At 42.8% G+C, this 27,674-nt stretch overlaps 1 protein-coding gene across 1 annotated transcript in view; it reads left to right on the plus strand.

Annotated features, from left to right (window-relative positions):
- The window catches only part of FRMPD1 (FERM and PDZ domain containing 1), an 82,788-nt gene that overhangs the window by 49,048 nt on the left and 6,066 nt on the right, over positions 1-27,674 (plus strand). The window contains exons 3-14 of the mRNA XM_055578564.1: positions 3,918-4,075; positions 4,918-5,020; positions 8,281-8,326; positions 11,785-11,892; positions 14,919-15,014; positions 19,417-19,542; positions 20,651-20,770; positions 21,184-21,320; positions 22,334-22,460; positions 22,611-22,706; positions 24,430-24,612; positions 25,442-25,589. Of these exons, the coding sequence (XP_055434539.1) occupies positions 3,918-4,075; positions 4,918-5,020; positions 8,281-8,326; positions 11,785-11,892; positions 14,919-15,014; positions 19,417-19,542; positions 20,651-20,770; positions 21,184-21,320; positions 22,334-22,460; positions 22,611-22,706; positions 24,430-24,612; positions 25,442-25,589 (1,448 nt within the window). The remainder of the gene's footprint in view (positions 1-3,917; positions 4,076-4,917; positions 5,021-8,280; positions 8,327-11,784; positions 11,893-14,918; positions 15,015-19,416; positions 19,543-20,650; positions 20,771-21,183; positions 21,321-22,333; positions 22,461-22,610; positions 22,707-24,429; positions 24,613-25,441; positions 25,590-27,674) is intronic.

The raw sequence follows: 27,674 nt of genomic DNA on the forward strand, positions 1-27,674 counted from the left end.
TCTTTTGTGACTGACTTCTTTCATTTAGTATGATGTGTTCAAGGTTTATCCATGTTATAGTGCATATCAGTATTTCATTCCTTTGTATTTCTGAATAATACTCTGCTATAGAATATTGTTTTTGTCCTTAGTTGAGGTAGACTTAGATTGGTTCCACTTTGGAGCTATTATAAGTAATGTTGTTACGAACACTTGCGTGCAAATTTTGTGTGGACATATGCTTTTCAGTTTTTTTGGATGTATGCCTAGGAGTGGAATTGCTGGGTCATTCAGTGTTTAGTCTGTTAAGGAATTGCAAGACTATATGAGGTTTCGTTTTTCTCCACGTCAGCACTTGATCTATCTTTTTGATTATAGCCATTCTAGTGGGTGTGAAGTGGTATGTCCCTGTGGTTTTGATTTGTATTTCCATAACTGCTAATAATCTTTTCATGTCCTTATTGACTGTGTATTTTCTTTGGTGAAATGTCTATTGAAATCCTTCACCCAATTTTTATTTGGGTTATTTGTCTTTTTTGTTTAACTGTATTATAAAAATTCTTTATATATTCTAGATACCAGGTCCTTATCTTACTCTTTGCAACCCCATGGACTGTAGCCTGCCAGGCTTCCCATGGAATTCTCCAGGCAAGAATACTGGAGTGGGTAGTCAGTCCCTTCTCTAGCCGATCTTCCCACCCCAGAGATTGAAGCCGTCTCCTGCATCACAGACAGTTTGTTTTACTGTCTGAGCCACCGGGGAGGTCCCATTAGATATATGGTTTGCAAATATTTTCTCCTATTTTGGGCATTGCCTTTTCACTTTTTCAGTGGTGTCCTTTGAAGCACAAAATTTTCAATTGTGAAGTTCAGTTTATTTATGTTTTCATTTGTTGCTTGTGCTTTTAGTGTCATATCTAAAATGACACCGAAGTCACAAAGGGATATTCTTATATTTTCTACTAAGAGTTGTATAATTTTAGCTCTTGTATTTAGATCTGTGATCTGTTTTGAGTTAATTTTTGTTTATAAGAAGAAGAAGTTAAAAGCTTTTTTGCACTTAAATTTCTCTTTGTGCTTTTCTATGTAGTTATCCAATTTTTTATTTAGTTGAATCTGGGATTTCTTTGGAAGGAATGATGCTAAAGCTGAAACTCCAGTACTTTGGCCACCTCCTGCGAAGAGTTGACTCATTGGAAAAGACTCTGATGCTGGGAGGGATTGGGGGCAAGAGGACAAGGGGACGACAGAGGACGAGATGGCTGGATGGCATCACTGACTCGATGGACATGGGTCTGAGTGAACTCCAGGAGTTGGTGATGGACAGGGAGGCCTGGCGTGCTATGATTCATGGGGTCGCAAAGAGTCGGACACGACTGAGCGACTGATCTGATCTGATGTATTGGTTATTGAAATTTCACATTCAAACCATCCCCCTTATATCTTATGCCTATCTTTAATTCTCCAATCCTTAGAAATGTATCTCCTCTCCAGAGCTGGCACAAAGGGTCCACATTTATTTCCAGTTTTTGTAATTCTCTTTTTTGACCTTTTTGAAATTTAATACTTTGTATAATGTTTAGTACCACAGTGTGATGATTTTGTCACCATGTTGAATTATTTCTGGCTGCTGCTGCTGCTGCTAAGTCGCTTCAGTCGTGTCCGACTCTGTGCGACCCCATAGACGGCAGCCCACCAGGCTTCCCCGTTCCTGGGATTCTCCAGGCCAGAACACTGGAGTGGGGTGCCATTTCCTTCTCCAGTGCATGAAAGTGAATAGTGAAAGTGAAGTTGCTCAGTCGTGTCCGACTCTAGCGACCCCATGGACTGCAGCCTATCAGGCTCCTCCGCCCATGGGATTTTCCAGGCAAAAGTACTGGAGTGGGGTGCCATTGCTTTCTCCGTGTTTCTGGCTAGCCACATAATATTTTAAAAGACATTCTGGAATTTCTATTCACTTTCATTGGTAAAGACCAGGTAGTTTTGATCATTGCTGGCCTCTGATAGGAGCATGAAAATGAATTAGCTCACTGCCTGGTACATAGTTAGTGCTCAATGAATGTTGCAAGTGATTATTGTTGTTGTTACTGCTACTCTTACTGTCATCAATTTATTAGATTTTTTTTTTAATCTGGAAGGCTTTTGAACCAGTGTTCCATCAAGTTTATATTTTCATCCAGTTCATTGTTGAATTTGTAATCTTCCCAACCAGGAATCCAGCATCAGTATTACTTGTGTCTTCTGTTATTACGTCAACTTTTTAAGAAAACCTAGTTCCTGATACACATTCAGCTGTTCTGTCTTTAATGGATTGTAGGATGGTTTTTGTGGCTGTGTTTTATGTATTTATCCTGAAACTCCACTAAACTTATTTTTTAAGTACTAGCAATTCTTTTTTGTGGATCATTTTCTCAGTGTAAATCGTCATTTGTTTGAGAAAAAAAAAGGTATGCTTATTACTCCTCTTATCATTTTTCCTTCTCCAATAACTATTCCAGGCATTTCTCCTGCCACTTAAATAGGAGTAGTGTCTAGGGTGTCCTTCCTGTTGCTTTTTCAAAGGAACACAAATGTTGGTTTTTGTTTTTCAGTGTACTATATTATTTATTTTATTTAGAGAGGCCCTCTCAAAGCTTTAAAGTTTTTTTTTTTTTTAATCAGGAATACCTATGGTTTTATTCAGTATAAATTATCAGAGTTTTCTGTCTCTTCTCTCTTGTTAGGTCTGGCTTATAATACTTCTCAGTACTACCCATGTGCTTGCCTGGGAGAAATCCTTTCTTTGTTCCTAAGGGAACTCCTTTATGGGTAATGTGCATAATATGGCTTTGTTCTTGGACTTGTCACATGCATGTTGGTTCTTTGAGGCAGTTTTAAAAAATATGTTTCCTGGTCCTTGTTGAAACTTGAGATGATTATAAATGACAGAGAGGTGATTTTCAGATAAGTGAGGTCCTATTGCATTAGGAAGAGTTCCTGACAGTATTTGGTAAATGGATGAGAATAAATGAAAAACCTTAACTGCAGAGCCCCAAGGAAGCTGTTACTCCTCCACATTTCTGTTGTGTACAATGACAATAAACACCTTATCTCTCACTATATGACCTTCCTCAGAAAGAACCACTGACCCTTATAAAGACAAAAACCATTTGTCACAAATAAAAAGTAGCTTGTAAATTCCCTTTGTGATATTGAGAGATAGAAGATACAACTTTCAACTTATCTGCTTTTAGATATACTGAAAACACACGTATTTTTAACAATTAATATAGAGGGACTCTGTGCTCTCTAGGATTTTATATTGGAATCCTCATAGATACAACGTTGAAGGGGAAGCAGCATTCATCATAAAGCAAAAAAAGAAAAGATCACCAAAGAAACAATTCACCTATAAAAAATTAGTCATCATCAGACATCCAAACTGAGCAACTGCTGGCTCCTACTCACAGTCCATGTTTTTCCTCTTTTGTACCTCTACTGAGGCAGTGCCCCCTGCCTGGGTTGCCTGTCTGTCCATCCATCCATCCATCCATGGATCCATCAATCTATCCATCCATGCATCCATCCACTCAGCAGCAGTTACTGAATATCTTCCTTGTGCCAGGGTTTGGTTTGGGTAGATATACCCTTGAAATCTCTCAGATGCCATTTCTTCCAGGTAGCAAATACTTGCCTGATTCCTTCTCCCCTAGCCCCACAAAGGTAAAACTGCTCCGCCTCTTCTTTGCACACTCACAGCACTTTGTGACTTGTCTTTCAGAGCATGGTGCTGAGTCCTGCTGTTTTATTTGCTGGTGTTTGTGCCTTCTCTCTCAAGAGGAGAGTTAGTGTCCACTCAGCTCTCCATCTTCCTTCTCCAGGATGTTTGAGGCTGACCTGGTTTGTGCCACCCACTAGACTCCCCTCGCTGTCTCTTTTACACACTGCTTCTCTTCCAGGGCTAAAGTTGCCACAGCTGATGGGCCCCCCGGGGTCCCAACCCAGACCATCATCCCTGTGAAACACACAGTGAAAATAGACAAAGACACCCTCCTCCAGGACTATGGATTTCACATCTCCGAGGGCCTTCCCCTCACAGTGGTGTCCGTCACAGCAGGTAGGGGCTGATTGGGAAACAAGAAAGGACTTGGGCTTCTTGTGGGGGATTATCCCCAGCTCTCTTCCCATATCTCTGTGCTGTAACATAATGCAGAAAATGCATTTGTGCCCAGGAAGTTAGAAAGGGCACATCTAATTTTGACCTAATTCTGCCTGGGGCTTTGCACTTTCCTATGGTACAGGGAAGAGGAGCCCCAATGCACTTGCTGATCTGCTTTGCAGGTCCACTGGCCTCAGCTGAGGCTTTGCCCATCCATGGCCCCCTGGCCAGTCTCAGGAACAGTGACAGTTTTGGGATCAGCAGGCCCTCTTCTCTGAACCCTGCATCCTCTGAGCTGGGGAGAATTTCTGGTCAGACAGTAATAGAAATTATTGATTTGTTTTCACTTGAGTCTCTGTAAAATATAGGCTGTATTGGGGAAGAGGAGCAGGCTGGGAATGTCTAGTGTTTGTTTTCATTCTTCAGTTATGTATTGATGTGAGATCTGGGACCAGTTAAAATCTATTAATCTGAATTTACACACACACACCCCCCCAGATTTCTTTAGAGATGAATGTAGTAGATTTGTTGGCTGGCTCTGTTGATTCAGGGGATTTCTTCTGCTAGTCCTCTTTCCTTGGACAATCTCCTAACATCCCTTGAAGGTGATGGATGGTAGGTATGTTATCCAAGATTTGTAAACAGGGAAACTGAGATCCAGGTGAGCCCAAGTCTGGGTAGGGGTGGGGATGAGCTGGTGCCCTGGAGACTGGATCAGGCTGCCATTCAGCTGAGTGGCTATGACACTGGGTCTGGGCCCTCCTGGCATGAGCACCAGGTATTTCTTTTCTCTCCAACAGGGGGCTCTGCTCACGGTAAGCTTTTCCCTGGTGATCAGATCCTCCAGATGAACGATGAGGCTGCTGAAGACCTTTCCTATGAACGAGCAGTCAATATTCTGAGGTACTAAATTGGCTTCCATCATCCATAGAGTTGCACAGATTATTACAGAACAGGAATGAGTGACAGAAAGGGCATAGCTGATCCGCTGTGATTTAAGTTAGGTCCAGGCTCCTTTAAAGCAGCAACAATAGCCTCGTTTTAGAATTCCATCTCGGTTCCTCTCTGCTCCCTTTCACCTGCCTGTAAATGAGATTAGAAGGCATGGGTCCTATATTCATCAGCCCCCTGCAATGCCCAAAACACTGTGCTAGGTGCTGTGGGGAATGTAATTATGAATGATACATAGGCCCTACCCCTTAAGGATGTACAATATAGTGTTGTTAAAGATTCCCTGAAGAAAGAAATGACTCCCCACTCCAATATTCTTGCCTGGAGAATTCCATGGACAGAGGAGCCTCGTGGGCTACAGTCTGTGGGGGTCACAAAGAGTCAGACAGGACTAAGGAACTAACACTTTTATCCCTTATGGATGCGTAGGGCTGTTGTAACATATGGCAAAGATTGGACTAAACCGATACTAAATCTACTTGTTGTTCTTTAACACTTTTACTATCTCTTCTTAATTCTTCTTGGTATAGCCTGCTTGATATATATGTAGTTCCATTGATACAGCACTCACCACCTTCTACCTGGTGTCATGGTGATCTTTGTGAATGCCTCACTTTCTGCCTTGACTGTGATCACCTTGAGACCAGGCATACAGCAGGTGCTCAATGAAACAAGTGAACGAGGTTGGCACTGAGAGCTGGTGACCCTCGTCTTAAGACAGAGGAAATCAGTGACAGGAGTGAGGAGGCCTGACGGACGTTCTATAGGTCGATGCAGGCTTTGGCTTTTAAAACTTCCACCCAACTCTGTTTGAATGACTTTAATATAAATAAAGGGAAATGAGAAATAGAGCAAAGCCACCTTAAAGATACATCAAGTTTGTACTTGAGTTTGTGCCTTTTGGTGAGTGGTGGTTTTCCTCTCTGAGGGCCTGTCATGTGCAGCACACACTGAGTAACAGGCAATAATAGCAAAGTCAGAGAAAGAAAATGGAAATGCAGATGCAGTCTCTACCCTCAGGAAGCCCACAGTCTCACTGTGGAGAAACACACACAGTGTAAGATTTACAGAGATTCCATCAAAGTATAGAAAATAGGATTGCCAGGCTAAGGTGAGTGGGTGGGGCAGCCAGGAAAAGGATTTGATGATTTCAGTTTTAAAAATGAAATATGGTTATGGAAATCGTGAAGTTTGCTTTCCCAATTATTGGGTGATTTTCTCAAAGAATTTCTCAAGTCCAGCAAACGGGTTTTACATTTTCAGTGCCACTAATATCTCTGCCAAGTTAGATCAAAGTCTGACTAATAAATGAAAAAGTATTCACAATTTAAAACAGTAGACTAGAATTTGGATGTTTAGGTAACATTGAACTCAGATCGATTCACTGGGCAAGGAACCCTCTAGGGGAAGGGACTCTACTCCCCGATACTTAGGCTCATAGTGCAGATATAAGTCATATAAACCCCACTGAGATGGAGGGCAGACAGTGCATCCAGAGAAGTAGGGGAGGACTTCCCCGGTGGTCCATTGGTTGAAAGTCCGCCTTTGATCCCTGATCAGGGAAGATCCCATGTGTCACAGAGTGGCTAAGCCCACTCTGAGCCTGCGCACTAGATCCTTTGTGCCACAACTACTGAAGCCTGTGTGCCTCAGCCTGTGCTCAGCAACAAGAGAAGCCATCGCAATGAGAAGCCCACGCACTGCAACTGGAGAGTATTCCTCTCACACTGCAACTAGAGAAAGCCCATGGGCAGCAATGAAGATCCAGCAGAGCCAGAAATAATAAATAAGTTAATTAATTAATTTAAAAAAGAGAGCTAAACAGGGGAAAGGGGTCGTAAACGCTGGAGAGTCCTCCAACTTGTGAGGAAGTTGTGGTTTGACAAAATATAGAAGAGTCCAGAAGTATTTCAGCTGACCAAATTCTACCTTAAATGCTGGGCAGAATTTGTGCCTCAAAGATGGAGGTGAAGGGCAGACCAAGTAAAGTGATCAGGAGGCGCCATTGGCTGGGGAGTTGGGTGTGCTGAATGGTTCAGTATGTCTAAGGCACCGGATGCCTAGACAAAGTTCTGACAAGTGAGGTCCAGAGGATGATGGAGGGTCTTGGTGCTGACACAGCAAGTTATTCTTCTTCTGGCAGGAGGAGCCACCGAAGACTGCTGAGCAGGGATGTGACCTAATGTTTGCTTGCCCCTGCACTCTCAGCTACATGCCTTGTGTGGGAATGCTGGGACTGCTTACTTTTGTAGCAGAGTTCCCAGTGTCAGTGCCATTTACAAAAGGAAAACAACCAAGCAAACAAAAAACCAGCAAAATCTCTAATTCCTCCAATTATCTATGAGGCCAAACTCTCCTTCTGAGAGCTCTTGGGCATTGGTTTGCAGTGAATTCTCTTGGAAAAGACCTATTCTTACATAAAATGGGTAAGAGGCAGTCTCCAGACCCTTAGAAACCTTGGGTTGAGTTTATCTGTTTGAGGCAGTAACACACGGGCAGAAATAGGCCTCAATTTCATATTGCAAGAAATCAAATGTATTTGTTTTTCTATGTAGCAATGAAAAAGGAAAAGGAAAACATGAATCAGTTGTTCAGTTCTATCCTCAAAAAAAAAAAAAAAAAAGTTTGGTGCTTATCTAGTTGATTTGATCACCTTTGGAACCTAAGAGATTATAACAAAACAAAAATGTCTACTATTTGATTACATGATTGTGCTCATTAAACTGACTTTATTTGCTCAAACACCATAAACTGATTGGCTTTAATCTAATAAGTGTTATCCACATTCTTTTATTTTGTTTCATGGATATTTAGCCAAGTTTTCTGAAATAGCAACCTAAGTTATCTGTGTTATTGCTGTTTTCTCTTCAAAAATATTTTGGACATAAACCTAGCTAGTGGTCATAGCAACTAGATGAGTCTTCCATCATACAGACTAAATAAAGGCTAAGTAACTTCATTTAGTGGCTGTAGGTATAGACAAGATGGTAGAGACAAGTATCTGAAGACTTTCTTAAGGTCACAGTGGCATTTGGGACAACTTAAGTTCTTTCACAGATCACTGCTTTCTCAATGTCCTTCTCAATTTTGCTGAGGCAAGAGAAGCTGCTTTGTAATTCTACCAGTCTCTTTGACGCCCCCAACCCCACACATGTACCCTCATGTATCACCCAGGACAATGACACCTTTTTTGTTTATTCTTTTTTTTTCAGGGAAGCTGAAGATTCTCTTTCAATCACGGTTGTTCGCTGCACATCGGTAAAGCTCTTTCTATGTCTTGTGTGTTAGTTGCACCCTTCTTGGCCCCAAGACCCTGTACCACCAGCAGAATATTCCTCAGAGAATAAACGGGGAAGGCAAAGGGCATCAGAGAAGCTGTCAGGCAGTCAGTGTTGCTTGAAGACCACATATGTGCTCGTATTATGGAGAACTCATATGTGGGTCCAGGCTTCGAGAACTCATGGTCTAGCGAAGGAGACAGGCCTGTGATTATGCAGGTGACAAGGGCACCAAGCTCAGAGTTTCAAGACAAATCTGAGTGGCATCACTGTGCAGAGGTCCCTTAGTTTCAGTTTTGAATTTTGTAAAACAGAGATGAGGACAATAACTGCCCTATCTATCTAATGGGTGTTATGAGGACCCAGTGAGGTGTTGGATGTGAGTGTGTTCTGTCAGCCACAAGGCAAGGCACAGGACAAGAAACAGATGATGCCCAGAGCAGCAACAGCCATCCTAAACCACCACACATCCAAGAGCCTTTTGTATGTGGTAGAGGGAAAAGTGCATAATCAAATTGTAAGAGAAAATTACCAAGGAGGAAAAGTTGACAGAAAATTCTCATTCTGAGAGACCTTAGTACATACTTCTTAGCCCTTGGTCACTAATAGAGAAAAAAATATAAATAGGGGCATAGAGAATTTTAATAATGCATTTAATAATCTAATCTAATTGATCCCATATCAGGCTACCCAAAAGCTAAATTTCTCAAAGCAACTGTGTAAGTGTCTTCTCTAAAATACAATAAAGCACAAATTGATAACTATCAAAAGCTTAACACCACCCAGTCATTTGGAATAAAAATGCAATTTCCTAAGTAAAGATGGAATCAAATGGAAAATTAAAAATTATCATTATATACTAGCTAGAAAATAATTAAAATTTAGAGCTCTACTTCTTAGAACTTATTATATACAGTTGAGCTATACTCAGAGTAAAATTTGTAACCTTAAAAGTGATTTCATTATTTAACAAGAAAAAAGAAAACAGGTCAGAAGAATACTCAGTGCCAGAAGCATAAAGAAAGACTAATAAAATAAGCATAAAGCACATTAAAGAAAATGATAAAAATTTAAATCTAAATGATGCTTTGGGAAAATAGAAAAATTAGAAAGTTGGTAAATCCAAGGGCTAGTTCTTTACAGGAAAAAGTAAAAAAATTGAAGAACTTGAAAGAAAAGAACTATGTGGGCCTTATGTGAAGGAAACTAGAGTAATACTGGAGGAAATAAAATATTTTCTTTAATAAAGAGGAGATACATGTTATATTCTTTGATAGGAAGACTATTAATACATCAGATTTTCTCATATTAATGTATATGCTTAAAGCAAGTTCAAACTCCCTGTAGGAATTTTTATTTGGATTTTGACAATGTATGTCAAGGTGAGACTTATCAAGAAAATCTTTTTTTTGAAAAGGATAATGAGGATGGCCTTGAGATACAAGATTTTAAAACTAATAAAGCTGCAATAATTAAAACAATATGATATTGATGAAATGTTGGATATATCAATCTAATCAAATAGAAAGTCCAAGAATAGATACTAGTATAAGAATTTGGTATATGATAAATATGGCATCCCAAATCAATGGGAGAAAAGATGACCATTCAAGAAATGGTACTGGGACATTTCTTTAGGTATTTGGAAAAAATAAGTCTAATCCCACACCATTTGGTGTTAAAAATTTAAATATAAAAAACAAATCATAGAAGTGTCAACAATATGGAAGGGCATCTATTTGGTCATAAGTTGCAGAAGGAATTCCTAAGCACATAGGGAGTGGGAGGAAGTACAGTAGAACAGACAGCTCTTTGATTATGTGCAAAGAAATTGTCTCTTCTCCTTATTTAACAAGTGTTATCTTTTTTGTTTGTTTCCTAGAAATAGAACAGGAAATAAACTCACCTAAACAGAACTAGGAAGTTTGCCATAAATATGACAGACCAAGTGTTTTACACACACATAAATGGAGATTCTTCTATTTTAAATAGAAGAATTTATCTATGGAATAATGTGAAACCAGTACATAAAAAGCAGTATTGCTGCTGCTGCTGCTGCTGCTACTAAGTTGCTTCAGTCGTGTCCAACTCTGTGCAACCCCCATAGACGGCAGCCCACCAGGCTCCCCCATCCCTGAGATTCTCCAGGCTGAAAGCTAATTGCTATAAATAGTCATGCAGGTGTTGAGAGATTCTTTTCATCTAGCTGATTATCATCTCAATGGAGAACATCTGAATTTTAATTAGGTAGTTCTTTTCCTACTCTATTTCCAAGAAATGAAAGCAGAAGGTAGCACTTGTTAAGTAAGGAGAGAGGGGAACAGCATATAGCTGCCTCCTTTTAAAAAATAAAAAGTATAAAGAGAGGAAAATTAGCATGATCCAGTACCATTCCTGAGATTCTTATGAGGTTCCCCAGAAGAGAGGAGTGTGAATACTGTACTTTAGAGGTCCTGCAGGGAAAGCTGATACCAGCCCAGCTGATGGTCCCAGAGGCCCTGAGAAACGCCCTGAAGATTGTCTAGCCCACTCAGGCCTCTCACCAGAAGTGATAGGATCACAAGACACATGTCATATATATTTTACTTCAACAAGAATACTCATTTTTGTCTGAGTGGATTCTTAGAATCCTCAAATTATTTGAAATTGATTAGGAATTATAATATCCAAAGTTGGAATATTAATGACTGCTTCTCTAGAACATAGAATTTTATGATCAAAATATATTTTGGTTTAATTGTCTATATCTGTATTTATATTATTTATTTATTAATATAATAAGCATTACATTATTTATTAGAATATGAATGCTAATATTTGTCTTATTTAATTTTTGCCAAAAGAAAATCCTACAAGATAGATATATTGGTAATATCCCTTTTACAGATGAGGACACTATGACCTCACACACCCATGGTCTCACATTCAGAAATTGGTAGAGCTGGGCTTTTTCCAGGTAGTTAGACTCTGGAACCTATGCTCATTAGCATTATGCTGTTTTTACCTCCTGGTCCAACTCCCCTATTGCACAGAAAAGAAGACTGGAGGCCAAAGAGGGAAATGTACACACACACACACACTCACAACTGGTTTTCTTCCATAATAATTTGTGTTTAAGGTGGTTCTCAGAACTGTTGAGTAGCTGAAGTTGGGTTAGAATTCAGGTCTCTCTGTTCACAGGCCAACTCTCTTTGTCTTCATCATACCACAGCCTTGGGCCAATGTGTTAAAGCTTTAGCTTTTCTCAGACACACAAGACATATTTGGTTGAGATCTCTAAATTTTATGAAAAGAGATCTTTAATTGGATATCATCCTTTTTTGTGGTTTTAATTGAGTTCTCAGCAGCTGTCAGAGCTTTTGCTTTTAAGAAATGAGAAGATGTACATGGCTTTTTTGAAAGTCCTGTTCTAAACAGCGTCATGTTAATGTTTTGCAGGGAGTCCCCAAGTCCTCCTTCCTGACAGAAGAGAAGCGAGCCAGGCTGAAGACCAACCCCGTGAAGGTGCACTTTGCGGAGGAAGTGCTCGTCAGTGGACACAGCCAGGTGTGGCACTGGTCGGGGGCGGCAATGGCTGTTCATGAAGCAGGCAAGCTGCCTCCTGGCACTGTCTCCTGGAGACGCTGGAATCCACAGCACGGAGGGGACAAAGAGGGAGTGTAGTGGGCTCGCTGGAGGCTCTATGCTCGCTCAGTAAGGTGCCTACAAACCATGGACAGGGAGAGACACACTGGGTGTGACTGTGTCTTTCTGAGACTCCATTTTTCTGGGTTGAAATTTCAACATGTTCCAGTTATTCACCTCTCATTCTGAATCTTCTTAGTACTGCCTCTGAAGGTGATACATTGATAGTAGAGATGGTGGCAGGGGTTGCTTTTTTAAAAGACCCTATCTTCTACTGAATCTCTGATACGTGAATCAAAACATCTTGGGTATACATAGTCCTTCATCATCACCATACCCTGTAAGGGAAGATATTTTAACAAAGAAGAAACAGAAGCTTAAAGAGGTTAAGAGAATTAACTTCTGAGATCATACAGCTAGGAAATACAGGAGAATAGGTCTGTGTGACTTTAGTTTTTCTGTTTTCCACTATAATATGCTGTCTAGTCCTTTTTGATATGGAATACCCAGGATTGATGTGATTGAATATGGGGGTTCAGGAGACAAGACTGACCCTAGAAGAATCTGAAATGAAAAACCATGTTTGGATTTTTTTTTTAATCATTGAGGTATAGTTGATATATAAGTTTCAGGTTTCAGCATTGTGGCTAACAATTGTTAAAGGTTATATACTGCATTTATAGTTATTATAAAATATCAGCTATATTCCATGTCCTATACAATATATCTGTAGCTTATTTATTTTATATACAATACTTTGTACCTCTTAATGCCCTACCCCTACCACGCCCCTCCCCTCTTCCTTCACCCTATTGGTAACCAGTAGTTTATTCTCTATATCTGTGAGTCTGTCTCTTTTTGTTATATTCACTAGTTTGTTTTACTTTTTAGATTCTACACATAAGTGATATCATACAGTATCATTTTTCTCTGCCTGACTTAAGGAAACCAACACTTCAAATATTCTTAAATTTGCTAGCCATTAAAGAAATGCAAAGGAAAATATTAAGAACTGCCACTTTATTATTAGTAAATTAGCACAAAAAAGGAAAATATAAGCCCTGATACTGAGAAAGTAGCTGCATTCATGTACTAATTGGTGGCTTTCTAAATTGGTTTAATCTTTGGAAGTAGAAAAAAAGTTAATGAATACCATAAAAATGGTCCAAGGATCACATTCTTATTAATTTATTTCTATAAAATAATTTAAATGCAAAAATCCATGTATTTAAAAATATCTTTTGCACATATATATATATACATATATATCACAAAAATTTTTGGGAAAATGTTAAATGCTTAGGCAGAGAAATGGTTAAAGAAATTCTGATGTTTCAACTCAATAGAATATTTATAAGTCCATTAAAGTTATAAACATTAAACTCACATGAAGAAGTATATATGGATTGAGTAAAAATACACATAGAATTGTGCATAATCTATTAGTGCAGTTCTCTGAGAGCTATTTACAGGTATAGATAAAAATTGGAAGAAGCCTTAGAGAAAAATAAATAGTGTTAGTTATGTGGTGATGTTATGAATGTATTTTTTTGTAAATCACAAGGATCAAGGAAAGCAGTCATACTTGGAAAATCCAAAGATTAAGATTTCTAAATACCTAAAACCAGAGTCAGGAGATGACAGCAGAGTGAAGGGTTTAAAATCCCTCATCCCTGGTTGAGTGTGAACGGGCCCTGGGGTATGAACATATGCCTTTTCTTCCATAAAAGTACTCTGGCTTTCAAAAAAAAAAAAGTTATGTAGAGTGATGAATGTGTCTTGCTTAAAAGATACAAATGCCCTTATATTTAGAAGATACAAAATTCTTAACTGAAAAAGACTGTCAGTTTTCTGAAAATAGGTGATAAGCTTCTAACCTAGGTGGGCTTCCAGAGATGAGAGCTGGGGGGCAGTTGTAGCTCAAATCCTGGAGACTCTAGAATCTCTTACAGGTTCTGGAGGGCACCAGCCACTTCTTTGTTGACAGCTCAACACTCAGAAGTCACTTTTTATGAGAGCCAGCCCTAAGGGTTTCTCCAAACCCAAAGGGAATGATTCCCTTGCCCTGCTCTGCCTCAGGAATTTTGGCTGGCCTGGGGTCACCAATCACAGACCAGTCCTGTGCTTCCCTCCCTAAAAGCCCTCCAAGAATGGCAGAACTCCTCAAGGGGTCCCATGAATCCAGAGTGATAGTTGGAGTGAGTAGAGGCTACTTGGTGTAAACAGCTGACTCACTGGAAAATACCCTGATGCTGGGAAAGATTGAGGGCAGGAGGAGAAGGAGGTGACAGGGGATGAGATGGTTGGATGGCATCACCAATTCAATGGACATGAGTTTGAGCAAATTCTGGGAGATGGTGAAGGACAGGGGAGCCTGGTATTCTGCAGTCCATGGGGTCTCAAAGAGTCAGACACAGCTGAACAACTGAGCAACAACAAGAGGTGGAAAGCAGCCCTCTGCCTTTTGGTGATGCTTTACTACAGAGAATGCGGCAGTGAAATGTTGAGGGGACTCTCAGGGAGCTTTCTGCCCCCCATTTCACCCAAGCCTACAAGGCACAGTGAGAGAATCTCAGAAAGGCCCATTTGGGGCAGTGGGCATGCTTGTCACTTGATTTGCTGTAGGTGGCAATGAGCAGTGACGTGTCAGCGGATGATATCATACATGCCTGCGCAATGCCATCAGCATGCCCGTGGCAGGGCTCACTCTTCACCCTCCTCCCTCCTGTCGAACAGTTCTTGTGGCTGGCCCTGGAACAAAGCCTGTATCTATGTGGCGTAGGCCTCCTCCCTTGCAGAAATCTCTGAATGTCAAGAGTCAGCCTACAATGTGGTGAGGAAGTTGGGGAGAATCCTGCTCTCCACACCAAGGCAGGGCCAGGGAAACAGGCTCTCTCACACCCAGGAACAGGGAGGGACAGTTTTGACACTGCTTTTGTGTCTTCCAGGGTAATTCTCTGCTGTGTATGCCCAATGTGCTCAAGTTGTACCTGGAGAATGGACAGACCAAAGCTTTCAAGTTTGAGGCACACACGACTGTGAAGGTAATTTGGAGTAAACTTGACTCTCTTTCTGGTGAGAATTTGCTGGCTCCCAGGACCCCCGGGCATCTTGCTAGCAGCTGCCTCGGCGATCTCACAATCCCATGGTCTGAGCACCTGCAGTTAGCCACGCACTGTGTCATCTCAGTTCATTGCACAAACACCCAGCAAGCTGCTATTTTAATCACCCTCTTGCAGGGGAGGGAATCAGGGTTCAAAGAGATGAAGTACCCAATACAACTCATTAGCCTTCCCCATTAACCACTGGGATTTCCTGCCTCTTGTATGGGGCTCTACCTGCTTCCCAAAAGGCCAGAGTCACTAAAAAACCCAGGCAAGGTATCAGGGCAGGTCCAGGCCCCTGGGAATTCTGTTCTGGATGAAAGTCAGTTTGAATTAAATTTAATTACGTTCCCACAAAGGAGACACTCTGAGGCGGGTGATACAGAGAGAGGTAGAAAGTGGTCTCTGTCCCCCTAGCTTGCAGTCTAGTTGAGGGAAAATGGACATCCAAGGAGCTCCCAACAGTCCAGGGCAGGATGAAGGAAGGGCTGTAAAGAGAGGGCCGAGGGGCATGCTTAGCATACAAGAGAAGGAGCCCTCTGTCTCATCCCGTCAGGATGTCAGAGAAGGCTTTGCTGAGAAGCTGGACCTGAGCTAGGCTTTGAAGGGTGACAAGAATTCATCAAGGGCAGGTGGGGGCACAGCTGTAGAGGGGTCAGAGGATGTACATCAGGCTGAAGACGTCCCATGAACAAGGCAGAGAGCCAGTAAGACAGGCATCGCTTAGGAGGTAGTAAACCATCCCATGGGATTGGAGCAGAGATCGTTTCCTTGTAGAGGGAGTGGGAGAGGGTGCACACTGGCTGCAGGGATGGCCTTGCATGGCAGGCAGTGAAATTGGGATTTTATCCATAGACGATATGGGATAGCACTATAGTTTTTCAATAAGGGAGCAAATAGTGTTAGAGGCAGGCTCCAGGGAAGAAACAAATAAAGAATTTGTTCAAACATTAGAAACCATGTAAGAGTCAACACTGAGCCCAGTTCCTCTGTTATTAGAAGAAGAGCAGGTTCAGGTGGGTAGGTACGCCTCTAGGTACTGGACAAGATACACACACACACATATTGCACACACACTTGTGTGCACACATGCAAACATGATGCACGCATACCACCAGTGTTCCCTGGCACCTTCCTTTGGCAATTCCTATTGTTGTTCAGTTGCTCAGTTGTGTCTGACACTTTGCGACCCCATGGGCTGCAGTATGCCAGGCTTCCCTGTCCATCGCCAACCCCTGGAGCTTGCTCAAACTCATGTCCATTGCGTCGGTGATGCCGTCCAACCATCCCATTCTCTATTGTTCCCTTTTCCTCCTGCCTTCAATCTTTCCTAGCATCAGGGTCTTTTCAAATGAGTCAACTCTTTGCATCAGGTGGCCAAAGTATTGGAGTTTCAGCTTCAGCATCAGTCCTTCCAATGAATATTCAGGACTGATTTCCTTTAGGATGGACTGGTTGGATCTCCTTGGAGTCCAAGGGACTCTCAAGAGTCTTTTCCAACACCACAGTTCAAAAGCATCAGTTCTTTGGCACTCAGCTTTCTTTATGGTCCAACTCTCACACACATACATGATTACATAGCTTTGATTATATGGGCCTTTGTCAGCAAAGTAATGTCTGCTTTTTAATATGCTGTCTAGGTTTGTGATAGCTTTTCTTCCAAGGAGCAAGTGTCTTTTAATTTCATGGCTGCAATCACATTTGCAGTGATTTTGGAACCCAAGGAAATAAAATCTGTTACTGTTTCCATTGTTTCCCTATCTATTTGCCATGAAGTGATGGGACTGGATGCTATGATCTTTGTTTTTTGAATGGTGAGTTTTAAGTGAGCTTTTTCACTTTCCTCTTTCACTTTCACCAAGAGGCTCTTTAGTTCCTCTTCAAGTTTATGCCATAAGGGTGGTGTCATCTGCATATCTGAGGTTGTTGATATTTCTCCCAGCAATCTTGATTCTAGCTTATGTTTCGTCCAGCCCGGCATTTCTCATGATGTACTCTGCTTATAAGTTAAATAAGCAAGGTGACAGCATACAGCCTTGTCATATTTCTTTCCCAATTTTGAACCAGTCCATTGTTCCATGTGCAGTTCTAACTGTTGTTTCTTGACCTGCATACAGGTTTCACAGGAGTCAGGTAAGGTGGTGTGGTATTTCCATTTCTTGAAGAATTTTCCACAGTTTGTTGAGATCCACACAGTCAAAGGCTTTAGTGTAGTCAATGAAACAGAAGTAGATGTTTTTCTGGAATTCTCTTGCTGTTTTGGTGATCCAGCGGGTATTGGCAATTCGATCTCTGGTTCCTTTGCTTTTTCTAAATCCAGCTTGAACTGGAAGTTCACGGTTCATGTACTGTTGAAACATGGCTTGGAGAATTTTGAGCGTTACTTTTGTAGCATATGAGATGAGTGCAGTTGTGTGGTAGTTTGAACATTCTTTGGCATTGCCTTTCTTTGGGATTGGAATGAAAACTGATCTTTTCCAGTCCTATGGCTACTGCTGAGGTTTCCATATTTGCTCGCATTTTGAGTGCATACTTTAACAGAATCATCTTTTAGTATTTGAAGTAGCTCAGCTGGAAGTCCATCACCTCCGCTAGCTTTGTTTGTACTGATGCTTCCTACGGCCACTTGACTTCACACTCCAAGAAGTCTGGCTCTAGGTGAGTGATCACACCATCGTGGTTATCTGGGTCATTAAGATCCTTTTTGTATAGTTCTTCTGTGTATTGTTGCCACCTCTTAATACCTTCTGCTTCTGTTAGATCCATACCATTTCTGTCCTTTATTGTGCACATATTTGCATGAAATATTCTCTTGGTATCTCTAATTTTCTTGAAAATTTCTCTAGTCTTTCCCATTTTATTGTTTTACTCTGTTTCTTTGCATTGATCACTTAGGAAGACTTTCTTTTTTATATCTCTCCTTGCTATTCTTTGGAACTCTGCCTTCAGTTGGGTATATCTTTCCTTTTCTCCTTTGCCTTTCACTTCTCTTCTTTTCTCAGCTATTTGGAAGGCCTCCTCAGATAGCCATTTTGTCTTGTTTGCATTTCTTTTTCTTGTGGATGGTTTTGGCTACCACCTTCTGTACAACATCATGAACCTCCATCTATAGTTCTTCAGGCACTCTGTCTATCAGATCTAATCCCTTGAATCTGTCACTTCCACTGTATAATCGTAAGGGATTTGATTTAGGTCATACCTTAATGGCAGTTCCTAGGGCTGCCCCAAATGCCCTATTCCATTCTTACTTCAGCGTGACTGAAGAGAAGCTGGAGAAAGCCTGTCTGGCCCTGGGAAGTTCAAGCCCAGAGGAGGAATAGGAGGGAGGAACAGATTTGTTCAGTGTCATTCCATGTCTGGCATTCCCTGGGCACTTCCTTATTTGCTATCTCACTTAATGCCCCCAGTAACCTTGTAAGGTGACAAGTGTCTCACTTTTCAGGTGAGAACACTGAGATATCCGAAACTCATCAAAATCAGTTCTTCCAACTTGGTCTGTTGTCCCTGAACCCTGCACTGGAGCTGACCATGTTGCCATTCAGCATAGAAGTCTAGGTCTGGAGCCCACTCACTTCACTGTACTGTCTATTACTGGAGAACAGTGCTGTCATCGAAGAAGATCTCATAGTGATGAAGGACCCTGGGACAGAATAACAGGGACAGTCGCATTTAGATACAGAGACCAGAGGTAGCCTTGGGAAGAGTGCAGGAAGAGTGTGCCAGGCAGAGGAAACAGCACTTTGAATGCCCCGAGGCAGCAAAGACCTTGTGATGCCAAGGGGGCCCTGTAGTGAACGAGGGGAGTGTGGCATGGCCGTTCTGGTGGCCCAGTATTTACCTGCTAGATGCTAGACTCACCCCATCAGCCCCTCTAAGTGGGCATCGTTATCCTCTATTTCACAAGAAGAAACAGGTTCAGAGGCATCAGATTGATTTCCGTCAGTGGCAGAGAGGGCTGGTGCTGGGATTATGTCTGGTAACCAATTGACAGTGCGGACTCCAGAGATAGGATGGATCTGGAGACGTTGAAGAGGGGCGTAAGGCCTCAAGGGATAGCTTCAGCCTCCCAAGTAAAGCCAGAGAGGGCGGCCATGCAGGGGGCACTGGAGCCCTGAGGGGAAGGGAGCAGCGGGCACAGGGCCCTGAAGGGGTGATGAAAAGTCCCACATGTGGCCCATCAAGATTAGCCTTCTGTATTGGCAGTGGACCCAGCCAGCACGGGCCTTTCTCTCCCTGGCAGCACGGAGGAGCAGAGGGGAGGTCAGGGGAGTCCTCCCCATTCTGTGCCTGAACATGAGGACCGGCCCGCTCCTTGGTGACCCTTGTGCCTCTGTGCCCGCAGGACATCATCCTCACGGTGAAGGAGAAGCTGTCGATCCGAAGCACAGAGTACTTTGCTCTGGTCCTGGAGGAGCAGTACAACGTCTCCCGGCTGCACCTGCTGCATGAGGAGGAGCTCATCCAGCAGGTACCTCCTGCCTCTGCTCCCAGTGGGGAGATCTGGGCAGGGTGAGCTGCCTGCCTCGGCCACAGCCTCTGGGTACAGGGTGCAGCGTATCTGCAGGCTTGATGTGCTTCCTTGTGCCCCGACAACACAGAGCTCACTCAGCCTGGTTTGCAAACAAAGTTAGGCAGGCCTCCGTTTTGCAGACAAGGAGAAAGAGGCTTAGATAGGTGAGGTAATTTACTCAAGGTAACGCAACCACTAGACCCCATCTTTTGCTCCCAGCTCTGATGACCTTCCTCTGAACCTCCCACCTTTGAGATGTCAGGGAAGCATCTGTTGCTGGATCTCAGCCCTTTCTGTGAAGCTTGTCCTGAGTAGGACAGGGCTAACACTGTCCATCTGTATCTCTCAGTCTTTAAGCCATGCAGTGATTTGTTATACCAGCTTTCAACAGCCAAACACAGGTCAGTTCCATAAATTCTTACTGAGTGTGTACTACTATAAAGATGGGTAGGATTTCAGTAATTGGAAAAGGAAAAGGGGCTTTTTTAAGAAGAGGAGCAGCATGAACAAGGCATGAGCTCATGGAAACCACTCTGAGTGTTCCTCATTGCAGACGAATTCCTGCCGTGGTCACTCATTTCCTAACATTGCTGCTTACAAACTTTGAAAAAAGTCACTTCTGTTCCATTAGCATTGGAAAAAGAGATCAAATTAAACCACTGAAATAGCCGAAGTGAAAAAAAAGTAAGGTACAGGGCATATATATTATATATACCCACATAATGTATTGTATACTACTATTTGTGGGAAATAAAGGAATGTACATTTATAGGAGCATAAATACCCATAGACAGTCTCTGGAAGGGTATATAAGAAACCAGATGCAGAGATTTCTTCTGGAAAAGGGAACAGGTTGATGGGATGAGTGGGAAACTATTCTTTTGAGCTTTTTACATCTTATACCCATGGGAAAGTCAATCAAGGGCACAGGTCTGTGCTGCCTTGGGAAGAACCAAAACTGAAATCTCTAGGGACTGCCTTTCATTGTCTTTTTTTATTTAAGTCGTTTGTGGAATAACTGAGAACAAAAACAGAAGATGAACTGTGTCTCTCTTATGCATTGCAGGTAGTGGAAAGGGAGGAGTCACATGACTACCGCTGCCTCTTCAGGGTTTGTTTTGTCCCCAGGGACCCCCTGGACCTCCTGAAAGAAGACCCCGTGGCCTTTGAATACCTCTATCTGCAGGTGACCTGGTCTGCCCTTCCTAAAATAACAGTGGTTTTTCTCAAAGATGGCACATTGGGTTATTTTCAACACGAGCTCGAGGCAATTAAGCAACTCACTGGTAGGGATTATCTTGGTCTGAGGGAGAGTAGGCCTGATTATCCCTTAGAATTCCATTTTATGTCACTAAGTTGCTATGTTAGGCGATTTGCAATATATTAATGAACTTAAAGCTTAGTCCTCCATGTAGATTTACATTTTCTAACACCATTTAGGATCTTTAGAGTTAAGTTTTTATTGCCAAAAGGGGCAACCAAGGTCACACAGGCAAGAATTGGCAGAGCTAGGTCTCCAAGTTGCCTTTCACCCAAGAGCACTAGGAACCCAATCCATGTGTTCTTCTTTCCCAGTGTCTCTGATCTCATCTCTCCTAGAGCTGCAGCGATGTGCTCCAGGAGCGCTTTGCGGTTGAAATGAAGTGCAGCTCGGCGCTCCGCCTGGCAGCCCTGCACATCCAGGAGCGGATCTACGCATGTGCGCAGCCGCAGAAGATCTCTTTGAAGTACATAGAGTGAGTGGCAGGGGACTTCGATGTCCCGCCAACGGCAGCTGTGTTGCATTTATCACTTGGCTGGCGCTGGGCCAGGATGGCCAGAATCCACACTGACACTCACCCACCGCCCCATCTGTCCATTGTCTTCCCTTCATTTCCCTCTGCACCCTTTCCAACACAGCCTGGCTTCCCCCAGGTCAGAACCCGGATGCTCCCTCTGGGGCCCACGCCAACTCCAGATGGAATGACACAGGATCCCTTCGTAAATTCCCAGTTCCTGGGAGGATATCTCAGGAAATCCTGACAACTTCAGCATCAAGCTCTTCTGAGAGCAGGAATTCCCTGGAAATTCATTTGTGGTGAACAAAATCCTGTTGTATTACATTTCTATTAGAGCAGTTTCAAGTCCTGAGGCTCTGACATCTCTCCAGATTCTTAGCTTAAAATGTCACTTTGCTCTGGATGGTATCACCCAGATTTACTCATCTCCTCACCAAATCTCAGCTCTGTCTTGCCTGCTGATGAATTATATTTAAATTTTTTTAAAAAATCCATGGCCTTCCCCCTGATATCCTAGGTTAAATCTCTAGAGAGTGGGACCTAAGAATCTGTATTTTTAACTAGTTTGTTGGGTGGGGTGGTGGGGGATTAGGCTGGCATCATCCTCAAGCATGGCCTCAGGGATTCATGTGTTCTGTGTGTTGCCCTATGAGACTGTGCTGAACATGTGTAAGGAATAATGGGCTCCTTGAATGATCATGGGGTTTAATTCCAGAATGGCTCATTTTTGTGGACTGTGTGTGTGTTTGTATAAATAAATAGGTAGATAGATATCACACATATACAGTATTCATGTATATATATATTTACATATACTCCACAAGACCAGCCAGATATCTTCTGCCGAGAAAGAAGCTCATAATTACAGTATTCTTGGAGCAATAACTACTGAATCAAATATAATTACGTTCTTCATTAGAGTCAAGTTCGCTGTAGACATGAGCCTCCTTGTCTCCAATGTCTCATGGCAGGAAGGATTGGGGAATCGAGAACTTTATATCTCCAACTTTATTACGAAACATGAAAGGAAAAGACATCAAGAAAGCCATCAGTTTCCACATGAAGAGGAACCAGAACTTGCTGGAACCCAGACAGAAGGTAATTTAGCCACAGCCCCTGCCAACCACACGCTGACTGTTGTGAAACCTCAGGGGGAGAATTTTCAACATTGCCTGCATTTTAGACAAGTGAATAGCTCTGACTTCAACAGTCTTTTCTTGTTTTCTTTTTTTTTCACCCTTATTTAAGCAACTTATTTCTGCTGCCCAGCTACGTTTAAATTACCTACAGATCCTTGGGGAACTCAAGACGTACGGTGGGAAAATCTTTAATGCTACTTTAATGGTATGTATTAAAGAACTTCTTATAAGGGATGCAAGAGAGCCTCTGAACATCAATGTATCTTTTAGTCTAAAATTCCTGAGGACTGTCATGGGCTAGAATTTGTTTGGGAAAGTGAACATTATGATGTCAGGGAGCATCTATCATGCCATTGCTTGACACCAGCCCTCTGACAGATGCTGGGGGAGGCAGAGCTGAATGAGACACGGTTCCCATCCTCAAATGATGCAACGAGGCCCCAAACAGGGCAGAGCAAAGCCATGAGAGGCAAAGGACCATTAATGAAAAGTCAAAGACAGAGACCACCACTGCCAGCTTCAGGTTGAATGGGGAAGGAGAAGGCATTAAGGAAAGGCAAGAAGATTGCATTTGGCCAGATTTCAGAGGAAAGGCATTCTGAGGGCATGACACTGTGATCAGTTTACCCTGGAGCTTTGGATATATGAAGGTGAAGAGGGAAAAAAGGGAAATCATGAAGAAAAGATAAGAATGTTAGACTGGAGGCTGGGGCCCTGATTATTCAGAAGGGAAGAAGTGAGGAGTGGACCTGAGAAGGGAAAACAAGAAGAGTCCTCTGCTGTGTTATCCATTCCTCCCTTGGTCTGCTTTTTGGAGCCTAGGCCTGGAGCTCTGTGCTCTGCTGCAGTCAGTGATGTGGGATGTGGCTTAAGGGAATTCTGCCCCCACCAGTCAGCCCCAGAACTCTCAAGCACAAAGCCAGACAATTTACCAATTAGAGATTAAAAAAAATAATAATAGCAAAGCTCCTTTCAGTGGATTTAGTGTGCTTCTTAGTCATTTACAGTGATGGGTTAATTTAATTAGGCTGCTGACCTAACAGTGTAGATGGAAAAAGAGAATTGATGTTTTGAAAGAAAGGAAGAGTATCTGATTGTTTGGGGAAGAGAAAAATTGGCCGAGTCTTTGTACAAGTAGTGGACTAAATGATGGAGAAGACACTAGATCACAGAAAGGAAACTTGAAGGTACAAGAAAAACTACCCACTTTTCTCTAGGGCTAATCCTGCCCTCTGCCAGCTGTCCGGTTCCTATCTCCAACTCCGCTTTACCTTTCATGTCTAAGGAAAGACCTGGGAGTAGGAGAAGAAACCAACTACATTGAACTGGCTCAGGGTGCTTGCTGGTCACTGGAGGTACAGACATAGACATACACAGACTCTGTTGTCAGGGACCTTAATGGAATATGCAACTCAAATACAAATAATAACAGTAAGAAGTCTGAGCTTAGAAGTCCTAGAAATCCTAGTCCTAGACAGTCCCATGCTGTCTGAGAAGGACAGAGGACATGGTGTGGAATCAACATAGAAAAGGACTGTTCTGGTTTGAGGAGCAAATCAGGTGGCGTTTTCAATGGGCAGTAGGTTTTAATGGAAGGTTCTAAAAAAGGGTGGGTTTTCGATAGGTAGTGATAATAAGGGATCCCAAGTGGAGGGCACAATGTGAATTTAGGCATATAGGTGTGCAAGTATATGGTTGTGTTTATGGAACAGGTAAAAGTCCCGTGGTTTGATCCTCTATTGTGAAGAGTATTATGGGAGATAAATTAATATTGAGTTTATCTGTAGATGGGGCCCAGGTTAGGCTGTCACCTAACTTGGTCATCTAGAGGAGTGGGGGTTTGCAGAAAGAGGTATCATGTCCTACGTGTATAATGTATTTTCCCTAGCTTGTGAATGGAAACTAATTCCCCTTCCTGCCCTCTGCAGTTACAGGACAGAGAATCCTACATTGCCCTTCTGGTTGGAGCCAAGTATGGCATTAGCCAAATTATCAATAGCAAACTCAACATCATGTCCACGTTGGCAGAGTTTGCCAACATCAGCCGTGTAGAGCTGACAGAAGAGTCTGAGAAAGTGAGCATGGTCAAAGTGTATCTTCAGGATGTCAAGGTAAAGGGGAAGAAATTTTTAATCCAGCTTCTGGAATCTGGGGCTAAATTACTTGAGTGTAGTTTATGTGAGTTTGGATATTAACAGAGTCTCATGTCCAACATTTTCTTAAAAGATGGAATTGTCCATCCTGTCTCATCAAAGGGAAAGTAATGAACAGGGTACATTTTCCCGGGCAAGTCCTAAAACGTTTTTTTCCTATAAACTGTGCTTGACCGTGTACTTTCCTGACAGGTTCAGCAACCTAGATGGGAGCACCAGAGGGTATTATCACATACATTAGACCAGAATGGCTGCCCAAGATTTTGGGTGACAGCAATTAAAATAGATCAGTGGTATAGGCTACTTCCTGTACCTCCCTGGAAGGTCCTACATTTATCCTGCTTCCTTTGACTTAATCCCAACATGCACGGGACTGGTACTTCATTCTTCTTATCCCCCTCTCTTTCCTTCTCTACTCGATCCTGCTCCTTTTTCTTCTCTAGGTCAGGTCTTGAAGAGGTCCCATAGCATGAATGAGCAGTGTGGGGTGGTTGGGATAGAAGGATAGTCACTGTGGAGACTGGTTGGGAGGAACCCACCGCATGTGTGAGTGCTTGTGTGGCTGTGTGTGTGCATACTCATTTCAAATCTTGTAGGTGAGGACAGGTATATTGTCAGGACACCAGAGGGCCTGTCTATGGACCGTGGCTGGATTTACCTGAAATCTCTCATGGGCCCCACATGGCCTGATTGCCCTTTCTATCGCTTGCTGCCAGCCTTCAGACGTTGTATCCCTTGTTGCCAGCCTTAGCCCTTTATACGCTTAAGAGCCTCTTTACCTTCAAAGGTTCTGACTTTGCTGCTGGAATCCAACAGTGCAAAAGACCTAGCCTGCCTGATTGCTGGGTACTACAGGCTGTTTGTCGACCCAGTGACCTCCATTTTCCTCTGGCCTGGAAACAAACAGCAGGTGCACCGGGTGTCTGCTGAAGAAGGTGAGGTGCTGAGGCTTGGACCCGGGAAGGACAGGCCCACTTCGCTGCCTTGTAGGTCAAGGCAGCCTAAAAGAGGATGGTGCATTGAGTAGAGCGGAGGCTTCCACTCAAGGGGATGAGAGCTGTTTCGCCATTCATTTCTTGGTTAACAGCTGATCTTTCCAAAATCCTAAATAGAGAGGATTTTTTGTACCTGAGAGTCCCATAAAGCCAAGCAAGGCTGTGGAAGGTCTCTGATTCCCTGTAGTATTACCTAAAATCATCTCCAAGATCCACAGTATTTTATCTTTGACAGTAAAACAAGATGTCACTTATTTGTTTAGAAAGTATAGCTGACCTAGCTTCTCATCTCATGCCTCTTTTGCTTCTCTTGAATTATAATAAAAATTCTCTGCCTTACATGTTTATAAGAACAGGGTACATGGAGATAGAAGCTAAAAATCATACAACATAAGGAATGAAGTAGGGGAGGCCAGATTAGGTGAACATTTTCCCAGTTTCCACCAGGCTTTTGCTTCCGCACTATTGATGCAGCATTTTCCCCAGCGGTTTGCTGTTAAATGTTTAACAACTGTCTCTGCAGGGGAAGAAACAAAATGAAACAGAACCCTGATTTGAAGCAATTGCCTAAACATCGGCAATGGCAGAAACACTCCCACCGTGTCAGCTATACTTTCTAAACAAATAAGTGACATCTTGTTTTACTATCAAAGATAAAATTTCAAGCCCCTGACATGCTGTCACTGGACGTGGAGGTGGGGAAAGGTGCTCAGTAGCACACCATTGTATGGCATTTCCTCCATGTGGATAAGACAAGCATAAGTAATCTCAGAGATTGGCTGATAGGAAACTAAGAATTCAGAAGTGAAGCGTTTCCTGTACTTGTTCCCTCTGTCTTTAACACAGCTTATTAACAAGGGATGATGCCTCTGAGACGGCACCCCATGGAGCCATGCTGTTGTGGAGGCCTGGTGGGGTGGTCACAGGAGGCCTACTTCAGCCTGTTTGTAATAGGTTATGACGAACATGATGAAGTTACCCAGGCAAAGAGGGGAAGAGTGATCCTTTGAAGCAGAGGGACACAATGGAGGCATGAAGGCTGAAAAGCTCTCTGTAGTAGCTAGAGCCTGGGGAAGGCTGCAGTGAGCGACCAGGCTGCTGAGGAAGGGTGGGACCTGCACTGTGAGAGGGTGACCAAGCTGCTGAGGGTCACCCTGTGAGAGCCCCCAGCCTCAGTAGGAGAGCTTAGGTTCTTCCCTGTAGGCAAGAGAAACCATCAGAGGTTTAAATACAATGTGATGTTATCAGAGAGAAGTGGGTTTGTTTGTTTGTTTGGGATTTTTTTTTTTTGGCTGTGGTGTATGGCATACAGTATCTTAGTTCCCTGACTAAGGGTCAAACCCTTCCCCCCTGCAGTGGAAGCATGGAGCACTAACCACTGGACCACTAGGGAAGTCCCCAGAGAGAAGTTGAAAACAGATTGCACCTGGAGGTTTATGGTGCATGAGCAATTTGAGACCTGGCTCAATGCCCCCCAACCCTCTCACCATGAATCCTTCCAAGTACCAGCAGTGGGTCACTTTTCACTTTTCTAAAAGCTCTGTAGCACCAGTGGGTCGCTAGGCCAGGCTTCAGAATGATGCCAGCCTAGCAGCCTCAGGACCCCCATAAAGTTAGTAAAAATACAGATTCTCAGGCTCCACTACCTAGCTATTAGACTCAATACATCAGGATGAGGTCCAAGGATATGTTATTCTTGTTTTTTAAATATGATTCCCTGTCTGATTTTGATACCCAGTCAGGACAGAGCTGAGATTTTTAGGAGAGGTGTAGCAAACCACCTAAATACCCGGCTGTTTCCATAAACAGATAGATCTCCTTGGAGGTGGAGGTAATCCTGTCTTCTTTAGGTGGCTTATAGATGTGGGGAAGGAGACTTGACAGTTGTGTGGAGAATGTGGAAATTTGGAGTCCTGTGGATCCCGTGTCAGTCAGTGTAGCATGGTCCAGGTCTGTCACCCTGCTGGACCTCTGTTCTCTCATCTGCAAAATAAGAGGGCAGGCAAAGTGGGGGCGGGTGGACAC

Source organism: Bubalus kerabau, chromosome 4, assembly GCF_029407905.1.
Source record: "Bubalus kerabau isolate K-KA32 ecotype Philippines breed swamp buffalo chromosome 4, PCC_UOA_SB_1v2, whole genome shotgun sequence".
NCBI classification, from domain to species: Eukaryota; Metazoa; Chordata; class Mammalia; order Artiodactyla; family Bovidae; genus Bubalus; species Bubalus kerabau.